Source organism: Perognathus longimembris, chromosome 2 (assembly GCF_023159225.1).
Source record: "Perognathus longimembris pacificus isolate PPM17 chromosome 2, ASM2315922v1, whole genome shotgun sequence".
Lineage (NCBI taxonomy): Eukaryota > Metazoa > Chordata > Mammalia > Rodentia > Heteromyidae > Perognathus > Perognathus longimembris.
The window spans coordinates 104,832,337-104,845,747 of NC_063162.1; the positions used below are offsets into that span (position 1 = coordinate 104,832,337).

Consider the following 13,411-nt stretch of genomic DNA (forward strand, 5'->3'; position numbering starts at 1 on the left):
TGTGTGTGTGTGTGTGTGTGTGTGTGTGTGTGTGTGTGTGTTTTGTTTTTTTGCTTTTTCTTTCTTATTCCAACATAGGAGTTCCAAACACCCCCAGGGTTGGGACTTATTCTTCCTGAAAAGCATTCATTCAGATTACTCAAACTTGGATTTCAAAGGAATATTTCCTTTGTTCCCTCTGTCACACCAAGAAATAGAGATGGATTTCAGGATGCACATGGTTGCCATAGTAATATTACTCTGCTTTTGCAAAGCTGCTGAGCTAAGCAGAGCCAACCCTGCTGGTTTGAGAAATCGAGTAAATCACGGCCGGGCAGGTGGGGACCAGAGAGGCTCCAGTCAAATGCTATGCACCAGGCCTCCCCTGCGATGTATACATGTATCTCCACGAGAAGTACTTAGATTGTCAAGAAAGAAAATTAGTTTATGTGTTACCTGATTGGCCTCAAGATCTGCTGCACATGCTGTTAGCAAGAAACAAGATCCAAGTGTTAAAAAACAACATGTTTGCCAAGTTTACAAAGCTGAAAAGTCTGGATCTGCAACAGAATGAGATCTCCAAACTTGAGAATGCGGCATTCTTTGGTTTAAACAAACTTACAACCCTTTTACTGCAGCAAAACCAGATCAAAGTCTTGACGGAGGAGGTGTTCATTTATACACCTCTACCTAGCTACCTGAGACTTTATGACAACCCCTGGCACTGTACTTTCCCAGGCTGGCTTTGAACCACAATCTTTAGATCTTAGCCTCCTGAGCCACTGACATCCAGCTAGAAATCCCCAATTTATCTTAAATTCTATTTAAATTTCATGGATAAGCCAGTAGATGTGAAAATATATACAAATGCCCTATCTATTTGCTCTCATCTGGGAGAGAGACCCTTAAGGAAAAATCATGCAGCACAAGACAGGGGAGTACATTCTGAGAGAGCAAAAAGGAGGGAAGGTAAGAGGTATAGTAGTAGTGCTTTTGTATTTCATAACCCTTAGCTGCAAGTCTTTTTTTTTTTTTTTTTTTTGGCCAGTCCTGGGCCTTGGACTCAGGGCCTGAGCACTGTCCCTGGCTTCTTCCCGCTCAAGGCTAGCACTCTGCCACTTGAGCCACAGCGCCGCTTCTGGCCGTTTTCTGTATATGTGGTGCTGGGGAATCGAACCTAGGGCCTCGTGTATCCGAGGCAGGCACTCTTGCCACTAGGCTATATCCCCAGCCCCTGCAAGTCTTAATAAATACTTGCTAACATCCTTCATCTGAGTGATTCCAAGTTATCAAAACAAAAACAAAAAACATTAAAGAGCTAAATTTAAAATATTCAACGCAAGAGCTATCAGACTAAGGAAATCTTTCTATTACCTGCAAAGCATTATTATTTTTCCTATCCCACACAATCTTGTGCTACTGATGAGCGAGCTTTGCATACACAGGATAAAGTCCTGGACTACGAAAACAGATGGGAGATTTTAGGAAAGCTCTTAACATATCAGCAAAGATTGATGATGAAATGTCTGCCAAGAACTGCTAAATCTACTCTATGATAACCAGCCATATGACAGTGTCTAGGTATTTTATTTGTGGCTTCATTTAATAATTTATACTATTAAAGCCAGTTGTCATTGGATTAAAGTCATATCAAGTATGGTATCATTTCTGCACACCTATTTTGGAAAGTTGTGATTTATTTTGTTTCCATGTGGGAAAGAGAAAGGGAAAATTAAAAGAGCCCTAACAGCCTTCCTCACCCACGAGAACAGAAGGCTGGAATTTGTTCATACTGGAGAAGTAGGCAACCTGAAGTCAATTAGTTCATTTTTCAGCAAAGACATACTCAAGCCTTACCACTCTTCCCTTGATTCTGAAGGTGCCATCTGCTGATCAGATCACACCAGAGTCCTGTGCTAAGGACCGTTTTCTATCCAATATGCCCTTTGAACTGCACGCAATTCAGTGCCACGCTAGAGCAATTCCAGCCTCATAGACCCGGACATTTCATGCTGGCTTCTCTGAATTAGGGACAAACTACTTAGTAACTGAAAATCAACAATGCTATGGGTACCTGCCCCCTGACAAATTGTATCCACAACATTCAGGGTGATAATAGAATCACCATATATAAGTGGGGAAACTGAGGCTCAAGAGAGGTCCACTTTTTTAGCCTCACTGATAAACAGCAAAGCTAAGGCATGATCTTGGATGGCTAACAGAATTTTAGCAAATACAAAAAAAAATGTTTTAATGCAATGTCTTCAGAACTATCATCACAAGAGTGGACCTTTCCTCGCCTAGCTCCCATCCCAAGGCATGCTTTGGGCCAAAATACAAAGTAGTCTTTTAAGAAAGGAATTGGATTTTGTCCTAGAACAAATGATATAAAAAAATAGTTAGTGGTATTGGTCTAACAGCACATTTTCCAAATTCAAAGTAAAGATACTATATTCTAGTGAGGGTATTTTGGAACTGTAATGAGAAAATGTTTGAAACAGAAACAAAGTATTTGAAATCAAGATTGATCTGTACATTCTAGAGTGTCTAGCTAGTCCACATCAACTGAAGTAGGAACAATCTACACATAGATTTCTTTGCTCTTGGAAAAGAGGGGAAAACCTTCTTTTGTTATGTGTTTGATATTTGGATAATATTCAGCCTCCAACAAAAACAAATATACATGGATTCAAAACTGATAGCTTCCATAGCTATCAGTTAACAAACAACCAGATGTTTTTAGACTGTTGGCAGAAAGTATTTGGTTTTGAAATCTACAGGAATTGAATGATTTCCCTCAAATTGGGAAAAGATTTTCTAGGCATGTTTGGAACTAATATCCCAGGAAGCTCTTAGCTCACCACCACGAACATTTTTCTTTCTACCTTTTTTTTCCTGCACTGTTGTCTTACAGTGATATCTCTTCTTTACTGGTCTCTTTTTGTGGCATCTTTCTAATAACTATAAAATATTCACCAGAAAGTATATATTAATTTTTTGGCAGTACTGGAGATTAACTCAGGTCCTTCCACTTGCTAGGCAGCACTCTACCATTTGAGCCACATCTCCAGGCAGAAATCACATTGCTCTAAAGCTACTTTAAATTTTATTTTTCAAATAAAATACTGTTGTAGTCATCAACCTAACCAAAGGAAAAGCTTTGTTTAAACAGTAATGTGCTTCATAAATTTTGCATTTCAAATGTATACAATGGAGAAATATAACTAAAAATAAAATCTCCCAAATGCACAAATCCTCTCTATGTAGGTAACAGAGAAAGAAAACATTGTCCTTACTTAAGCAATGTATCCAAATGTAATACAAATCACAGGTAATTACTACAGATTCCAAAGACAGAAAGAAATCTCACCACCTTCTACAGCCACAGATACTACCCATTCCTTGTACTTTCAGGATAATAACTAGTATCCAGGTGAGAGAACTTGGCAATGCATTTATCACACATATCTCATCTAGACTTACCTGGCTACTGGAGTTAGCTCCTTGGATTTAGCTAGAGAAAAACACACTTAAATCTTTAGGGTAAGGATGTATTTGAGGGGTGGGGATTGTTTTTGGTTTTGTTTCTATTCCTGTGCCAGTCCTGGGGCTTGACCTCAAGCCTGGGCACTGTCTCTGAACTTTTCTTTTCATGGAAAGGCTAGCACTCTACACTTGAGCCACAGTTCCACTTCTACTTCCAGCCTTTTGGTGGTTGGTTACTTGGAAATAAGAATCTCAGATTATGTATGTATCTGTAACCCCTCTGTACATCACATTGACAATAAAATTAAATTTTTTTTTAAAAAGACTCTTAGAAACTTTCCTACCCAGGGTGGCTTCCAGTCCCAATCTTCAGATCTCAGCCTCCTAAGTAGCTAGCATTAGAGGCACATGCAGCTGTTAGTCCCCACAAAAGTCAGGCTTCTGCTCTCACACAAAAGCTGGGGAATGGGACCCTATCTTCCTAGGCGCTTACATGTCAGAGCTGGCTCCCAGGTCCTGGATAAAGGCATTCCTGGATTGACAAATCACCTATCCAGCCATCAAAAGGATTTAACGACATTTCCAAGAGTAGAGAAAGAACTAATAATGACAAGTTTTCTAAAGTAAACTGTCTGAGGAAAAGAAAGGAAAGGAAATCTCTTCCTTGGTTTCAACAGGGAAAATTAATCCCCTTATTTTTAATGCCTATTCATCTTTATCATGCACCATATGCATCTGTATAACTCACTTGTTCATTGGTTTAATAAATATTTCTGATGTCTAGCTGCTTTTTCAGGGCTGACACATTTAGAAGAGCTAGATTTATCAAACAACAGTCTGCAAAATTTCGACTATGGAGTATTAGAAAACTTGTATTTTTTGAAACCCTTATGGCTCAAAGATCACCCTTGGAGATGTGACTACAACATACACTACCTCTACTACTGGCTAAAGCACCACTACAACGTCCATTACAGTGGTCTGGAATGCAAAATGCCAGAGGAATACAAAGGATGGTCTGTGGGAAAGTATGTTCGGAGTTACTATGAAGAATGTCCTAAAGACAAGTTACCAGCATACCCCGAGGCATTTGACCAGGATACAGAAGATGATGAATGGGGAAAAATAACTAAGGATCATACAGCAAAGAAGCAAAGTGTGTGCATCACCATAGTGGGATAGTTTAGCAACAGTTCTGTTTGGGACTTGCTGTACTGGCATCAGAAAACGGTGTGTTTACAATTTGATTGACTGTGTTGCCTATTTATGCAGGGTTACCCAGCTATAAGAGGCTTTTTTCCAATTGGTTTGTGTGTAATTGAAAAAATACTATCATCCTGCTTGCCTGTCTGCTCAAGCCACCTTTGGTGACACGCAGTCCCACACTGGTAACCTGCAGGAGGAGCTGGGTCCTAAAGATGACGTTTGAATCTTGTAATGTTCTATATAAATGCTTTTTGTCACTACTTTTTTGTTTGTTTTTTTGCCAGTCCTGGGGCTTGAATTCAGGGCCTGAGTACTGTCCCTAGCTTCTCTTTTTGCTCAAGGCTAGCACTCTACCACTTGAGCCACAACGCCACTTCCAGCTTTTTCTATATGTGTGATGCTGAGGAATTGAACCCAGGGCTTCATGTATACAAGGTGAGCACTTTACCACTAGGCCATATTCCCAGCCCCAACTTTTTTGATAATAAATATAAATAATAATAAAAATTAAAAAAATAATAAAACCTTGATTCATTGTACATGCCCTTTGCTAGCTCTTTGTACACACCTAACAATGAGAAAAATTAAATAGATGAAGATGCTTAGTTGTACTAAAGTGTAATTCCTTCCTGCTTTTGTTCAATAAATGAATTCATGCATTAAATTCTCACTTCTGACATATCTACACACACACACACACACACACACACACACACACACACACACGCATCCCCACAGTTACTGGGAGGCATCCAATACAACTCTTATTGTTGATGTGTTATCAGAGAGAGAAATAATAATTAATTTATTATGTCCATGAACTCAGAGTGGAATATTAAAGACATGGAGCCAGAAAGACTCAATATTTGGCGACGAAAGCTATGTGTGATCCATAAGAAGGTAAGAGATGCACCCTCTCACACTGGGAGAACAGATTCTGCAGTAAAATGAGGAAATTCAATCTGATTTACAGAACGTCCTGTTTTCCTTTGGTTTACTTTTTTAGAGGCCGGTTGAAGATTTAATTGGTTGATGTTTTTTATAACCAATGTCACCCCTGGGGATCTATTTGGAAATAAAGTGCTAGAACACATTGAAACAGAAATTAATCCAAAAATAAATCAGCTGGAATCAGTAATATCTCTCAGAGCCTTAGTTGAAGAATACTTTTGAGAGCTTTTGAAGAATACTTTTTCCTCTTTTCTGTATCAGAATTTTTTTTTCAGGAAACCACAGTTGGTCTCTGATGGGCTAAACTTCCTTTTCTACTAGATTTTATTCTAATAACTTGCTTTTGGACTTTCCTTATGTTCAATCTATGATACAGTTCAGAAAACTAAAAAAAAAGTAGTCTCCATGCTAATAAAAATATGATAATCCCGAGATTTACACATGAAAAAAAATCTAACATTTGAGTAATTTGTGTGTTTTTAAAACTTGCTTGCTAGAGCTAAGATTTTTTGATGTTTCTGAAGTAAACAAGATTTGCCATAAGCTGAAGTCTCCTAAGTCCTAAGCTTGTTTTCTCAGACCCTAATGTCTGGTGATTTGGGAACTATCTTTAACTTGCTTCAGCCTAATTTCATTTGCTCACAATTTCTCCTCTGACACCTATGCTCTGGATCAATTCATGCCTGTTTGTGAGAAGTCTGAACAAGTCTTCCACTCTGGCAAATAGAGGCAATTTAGTAATAAAAATATACTTGCTTGAATTCTATAAACCTGCTTCCTCAATGCCTTTTCAACAGTTTAAGATAACAGTTTAAGGGTAATTTCCTCTTAATACTTTTACTGACACAAGGATTACAACCGTTGTATTCAGTCAGCCAAATAACCTAAAAGATCAGCCAATCTTCAATCTAAAAAATAGAAAAATCATACCTCTTTCCAGAAGTGTGCGTAATTCTAGACATACTGATAGATGAGCTGGGGGCGGGGCAGTGGTAGAAAAGTTAAAATATCTTTGAAAATGCTTTTTCTCTTTACTACACTACCAGAAATAAAACTAGTTTTACTAAATCATCAGTGGCAAATTTTTGTTTTGTTTTGTTTTTGTTGCCAGTTCTGGGGCGTGGACTCAGGGCCTGAGCACTGTCCCTGGCTTCTTTTTGCTCAAGGCTAGCACTCTACCACTTGAGCCACAGCACAGTGGCAAATTTTTAAAAATCACCAACATGAGTTCAACATTACATTTACTTACTTTAAAAAAACCAAAGTCTATTCAGACTTGCAAGCTTAATTGTTTCTATGATAAAGATATTTGTACCAAGATTACATGTCCAGATAAATACTAAATATAATATTTTTAAAATACCAAACTAGCTGGGCACCAGTGGCTCACACCTATAATACGAGCTATTCAGGAAGCTGAGCATCACAGCTCAAAGCCAGCCCTGGAAGAAAAGCCTGAGAGACTATTATCTCCAATTAACTAAAAAAATGTCAGAATTGAAGCTGTGGCTCAAGTGGTAGAGTGCTAGCCTTAGCAAAGACGCTAAGGGACAGCACCTTGCTATTCAATACCCAAGACTGGCACAAAAAGAAAAATTTTTAAAAAAAGAAGATAGATCAAGAGCATGAAAAGACAGCTATAGACTGGAATGATATATTGGTACCACATATCTGATAGACTGTTATCCAAAATTTGCAAAACACCCTTAAAACTGAACAATAAGGAGACAACATATCTAAGCCTATGAGTTGTTCCACATTGTATGTCAACGGGGAAATATTAAAACAGCAATGAGATATCTCTACACACTGACTGAAATGATCCAAATTGAGAACTCTGGCAGCAATAAATAAATGCTGGAGATAAAGTGGAACAGCAAGAACTCTCATTCATTGCCAATAAATTGCAAGTTGGTGCAGCCACTCTGGAAGAAATTGCTACTTCCTTACAAAACTAAAACATACTCTTGACATGCAATCTGCCAATGGTGTTTCTTGGTACCTAAACAGAGAAACTGAAAATGTATGCCATCCATTAAGTGTTAAATGTCTCACCAAACCAGGAATAGCAGGCTTGGTTACCAGCATGCAGCACTGCAGGAAAGTGATGGAACCTTTAGGAAGCAGAGCTTAAGTTAAGTCATTAGTGCCATAACCTTGAAAGGGATATTGGGAACTTGCCCTCCCCCTGTTCCCCTTTCTGATCATCATAAAATGAGCAACTTTCCTCTACCACAAGCTCAAAAGCAGCAGAGTAAAGTGAACATGGATTGAAATCCATGAGCCAACATAACCATTTCCTTCTTTTAAGTTATCATAGGTATTTTGCCATCACAGCAGCAAGTTCATGTAATCTACATCCACAACATCAGCAACAACAAAGCCACAAATGGATGCATAGAACAGCTTCATAATTGCCAGAACTTGAAAGTAACCAAAATGTTATCTAGTAGTGAATTGATAAATAAACTGTGGTACTCTCAAAGGGTGTTAAAAGGAAATAAGCTCTCCTACTATGGTAAGGCACAGAAGAAACTAAACTGCGTATTACTAAGTGAGAAAAGCTCTCCATGGCTCAAGTGGTAAAGCACTTGACTAGCAAGCTTGAGGCTCTGAGTTTAAAAGGGGGAAAAAAGGTTACTTATCACCATCATTTGACATTGTAGAAAAAGGTATACAGGTAATTTAAAAAAAATCAGCGATGAGACAGGCACCAGTGGCTCATACTTGTAATTCAAGCTACTCTGGAGGTTGGAACTAGAAGATTATGATTCAAGGTCAACCCAGAAAGAACTCTGTGAGACTCTTATTTCCAAAAAATAATCAGGAAAATGCTGAACTGGAGATGGGGCTCAGGTGGTAACCACCATTGGTAAGCAAGCAGAGAATGTGAGATTTGAATTCAAATCCTAGTTGCAGAAAACAAAATGGGTGGTTACCAGGGGCTGGCAGTGGGGGAGGGATAAATGAATAGATCCAGAGCATTATGGAATAAAGAAAATACTGTGTATAAAACTGTAAAGATGGATTTATATAAATATAAATTTGCCTGTATTCATAGAAGACCAAATACCAGGAATGAAAACTCATCTAAATTACTGACTTTGAGTCATAATGATGTCATGGTAGGGTCTCCAGGTGAATGGCTTTGGTAGGGGATAGTGATGGAGGAGGGGTTATGGATGCGTGCAGACAGGGAATATATGGGAAATCATTGTACCTTCTGCTCAGTTTTCCTGAGAACTTTCAAAGCTACTCTAAATTGACAATAATTTAGCTAGACTGACTAGAGAGAAAACTAATATTATTTAAACCAGAAATGCAAGATATATGAGTGGCAACTTTATAGAAATAAAAAGAATAGTATGAACAAGTATACTTCAATAATCAGATAACCCACCTGAAACTCACAAATTCCTAGATACATCCAAACTAAACTATAAAATAATATATCCCTTTAATGGTAAAAGTGAAAAGTCTATATTTTAACTCACAAATGTATTTACATGAACATTTACATAAGAATATGCATCCGTAAATATATTTGAGCAAAACTGGTAATATTGGGTACTTTCCAGTAAGTGAATGGATGGTTTGAAGGAAATGAAAGGGATGAGTTTGCAACTTGTTGGATTTTTTAAATGAGAATACATCTTTGTATTGTATTTCTTTCATTTCTTTTTTTTACATTTTTATTGTCAAACTGATGTACAGACAGGTTACAGTTTCATACATTAGGCATTGGATACATTTCTTGTACTGTTTGTTACCTCCTCCCTCATTTCCCCCTCTATTTCTTTCACTTCTTTTTTTATTTTTTTCATTTCTTTATTGTCAAACTGATGTATAGAGGGTTACAGTTTCATACTTTGTATTGTATTTCTAATACATAAATAAATGATATCAGTTGGGCAAATATTAGACAAAAACTGTAATCAGGAAGAATGGACAAAGGATAAACTCCCAGGGCACACAATCCAGTAAGAACTATCCAAATTACACACTTTTTTTTGCCAGTCCTGGGGTTTGAATTCAGGGCCTGAGCACTGTCCTGGTGTTTTTGCTCAAGGCTAGCACTCTACCACTTGAGCCACAGCGCCACTTCCGGCTTTTTTCTATGTATGTGGTGCTGAGGAATCGAAGCCAGGACTTCATGTATACGAGGCCAGCGCTTTACCACTAGGCCCTATTCCCTGCCCCAATATATTACACAGTTTTTAATGGCTGCAACTGACATTCTTTATGACTCAGTGCCATTGAAGTTTCCATTTTATTTAAACTTTACTATTTCTATATTCATTAACTGGCATACAGGCAATCAAGATGAATATTTATACTGAACACACTTACTGACAGCTCTCATTGTTTTTGCTTGGAAGGAAAACCCACGAAAATTCAAATGTAGCACATTTATACGCCACTTTTGCAAAGTAAACACTATGCATTTCTCTGAGATGGTTTTTGATGTAGAAAAATCTACCTAAAAAAAAGCATGAAAAGGAGACAGTAAGACATAAGAAAGATCTGTTTTGTATAAAAAAATTTAAATACTTTAAAGCATCAAGTGCTAAAAGCTCCTCACCACCTCATTTCCAGATAGAAATGTAGACTAGGATGAATTGTCCTCACAAACTGACATGTAAATTTGAAAACCCTTTATACACGTACTTAGAGATAATAAATAAATAAATAGACTAAAATGTTAAAGTGCACTATTAGTAGGATATGAAAAATTTATATGGAATATACACATAGATTAATTTCCAAATTGAATTTGCCAATTAAAAATATACTACGTTAAGATAAAAAGTATAACGCAGGGCTGGGAATATGGCCTAGTGGCAAGAGTGCTTGCCTTGTATTCATGAAGCCCTGGGTTCGATTCCTCAGCACTACATATATAGAAAAGGCCAGAAGTGGTGCTGTGGCTCAAGTAGCAGAGTGCTAGCCTTGAGCACAAAGAAGCCAGGGACAGTGCTCAGGCTCTGAGTCCAAGCTCCAGGACTGGCAAAAAAAAAAAAAAGTGTAATACAAGCAGGGTATTGTATATGTTTTACTAGAGATTAAGATCTCAAGCATACTAGACAAGCCTTCTACCTATGAGCTATATCCCCCAGGCCATTAATGGCTTCTTGACATCTGAAAAAACATCCAATCCCCCTTGTGAATTAAAATATGGAAAACAGAGTAACAGTGAGCTATCAGGTATGAAAAATCAGAGACAGCTATGATAATGTTAGAGCTAAAGCTGTTTGGAAATAACATATGAGGCAATCCAACTGTACCCTAAATATGTTGCCTCTTAGACTTTAAACTGCAATTGTAGTAATATGTATATATATTTTTTAAATGTGGACTATGATACCCACTCCAGAATTCCAATAGCACAAGAAGAAAATAGTTTAAAAGTCCTATAATAGGAGAATGATTAAATAAATATAGGGACTCTATAACAAAAACCATACAATGGGACTGAAAGAGACTTCAGGGCAAAAAGAGCACCAGTCAGAGAGAGAGAGAGAGAGAGAGAGAGAGAGAGAGAACCTAGCCAGGCAAGGTAGCTCATACCATCTACTCCAGAAGCAGAAATCAGAAGTATACTTTGCAAAGGACAGCCCTGAAAATGTGAGAAGTGCCATGTCAGCAAAAAGCTAAGTGTGGTAGTACACACCTGTCATCCTAGATATGCTGGAGGCAGGGGGAACATTATTATAGCATCAGACCCTACCAAGCAAAAAAGGGCTAGAAGTATTAAAATTATTAACTATTAGAATGCTAGCCTAACAAGTACAAGGCTCTGAGTTTAAACCTCTCTATTTGCCAAAAAGAGAAAGAAAGAGAACCTAAACCAATAAGTTACTATGCAAGTCTTTGATTGTTTAATTCAGTTTAGGAACAAAAAAATCAGAGTTTCTAGAGGATTTAAGAAAAGAAATCTTTCATGAGTATTCTGAAGGTATTCTGATGTTTCCTATCTTTTGTTGAGAGCTGATTATCAAAGCTGAGGATTCTATTATTTTAGAAGAAGCTGGAGAATAGAAATTCTGTTCTTCTCGTGGGAAGGTAAATGTCAGGTCTGGCATTCTGTCACAAATATTTAGTAAAAAAAAAATAACACACATTTTGTAATAAGAAGAGTGGAGTTTGAATTCTAAACCAACTGAATGATGCAGGCTATTACTTAAGTGAAATTTTATTTTGCATCTGTAAAATGAGGAAAATAACAGTACCTAACTGAGGAGGCTGCAAGTAAAAATTGAGACAAAGCAAAGTAAGTGCTTAGTGTAACACCTAGGACTTACTCAACATTAGCTGTTGTTATTAGCTCAAAAATATAACCCAACTGTACCACATATGAAGTAAAGAAAATTTAACATCTGATTATGGGTAGGACTGAAATACCCAATACATAAACCAGAACCTGTTTCAACTTAGTGCGTTCATATGCATGCAGGCACACATCCACTCTAGCGTTTTCTAACATGGACTTCTAAGTTAACATTTTGTACTCTGCTTGACCTAGTACTATTTTTGTAACCTGGAACATGCCTGTGTGTCTCATTCCAAGATACACTGGGGAGAAGACTCAACTGACAAAAATAAACAAGTATGTTACGTATGTTCCTTAATGACCTCTCTCATCTGTTTCTCCGATGGCAGTGTAATCTCAGAAGCCTGATCATTTGTGCCATCAGTCCATGTAAAGTGGCCAGTGTTGTCCCTGTTGACTAAAGTGCACTCATTATCTTATTTTGCTACCGTCCTGTGCTTAGAATGACCTGTGACTTGGTGGCCTGGAACCATTTTATCTTATTCATAGAAACTAAGAGGAGTTGAATAAGTTGGAGGACTGCGAGGTCTGTAAGTCAACTCTACATCTTTACACCTCATAGGCATAATGTACTGCTCTATGCTGTTTGTGATATTAAGAAGAGAATTTATTCTATCCTAACTAACAAAGTAGATAGCTATGCTTTCAGTTTATTCTTGGTGTAAGGACATGATTCTCAAACTTGAGCTGGTATCAAAGATGGCTAGATGAATTTTTAAACAGTTTTGATTGCTACTTCTAGAGTTTGACCCAGTAGGTCTGGGATATGGCCTGAGAATTTGCATTTCCAACAAGTTCCTGAATTCTGCTGCTGCGACTAGTTCCGGGACCACACTTGGAGAATAACTTAAAGTAATAAGTCTTTTCTAATGTAACAAATGTTTAGGGGTGTTATTTTTTCCTTTGGAAAACCCACAAGGAAGAAAACAAATATGCACTGGAGAGGAAATAGCCAGCAGTGCCAGAGCCCTCACAGGATACTGATGCTGAGAATATGAGAGCATGACTATAAAGAGTGAATCTAGAATAGGAACTTAAATCCCCTTATGGTCAGTAAATTTCTCTTTCCATTGAATGTTGTTCTTCATCTTATTTCTGTCTTTATTCTGGCACAATTTTTTCAGGCATATTAGTACAAAGGATAGCTTTTTGTCAGAGAGCAAAGATAAATGATTAAATCAAACAAGAAATTGAATGTTCACACCTTGGATATTTCAGCTAAAAACAAACTTTTAGTTAAAAAATATGATGAATACTGCAATGCCAATGACATTGCTTATCAACTAACCATGGTTACTCAGAGCTCCCGGAAACTGCTCTCAACTATTTTACATACTATCAGCCTCTAAATTATATGTTATAAAAAGCTCATCATAAATGACATACTCTAGGCTTATTCTTTCTGAGTCAAGGACTCAACATACAGTTCCTGCTCATGAAAAAGAATCAGGCACACAC

At 37.5% G+C, this 13,411-nt stretch overlaps 2 protein-coding genes across 2 annotated transcripts in view; one reads left to right on the plus strand and one right to left on the minus strand.

Annotated features, from left to right (window-relative positions):
- Nucleotides 1–13,411, minus strand: part of LOC125346931 (dynein regulatory complex subunit 6-like) — a 103,687-nt gene that overhangs the window by 76,137 nt on the left and 14,139 nt on the right. Inside the window, exon 4 of the mRNA XM_048339875.1 lies at nt 9,973–10,102. Coding sequence (XP_048195832.1) covers nt 9,973–10,102 — 130 coding nt within the window. The remainder of the gene's footprint in view (nt 1–9,972; nt 10,103–13,411) is intronic.
- Nucleotides 212–4,867, plus strand: LOC125342301 (leucine-rich repeat-containing protein 17-like). The gene is given in 3 exon segments (XM_048334426.1): nt 212–333; nt 335–705; nt 4,250–4,867. Coding segments are annotated over 3 exon segments (891 nt in total). The 3' UTR covers nt 4,648–4,867.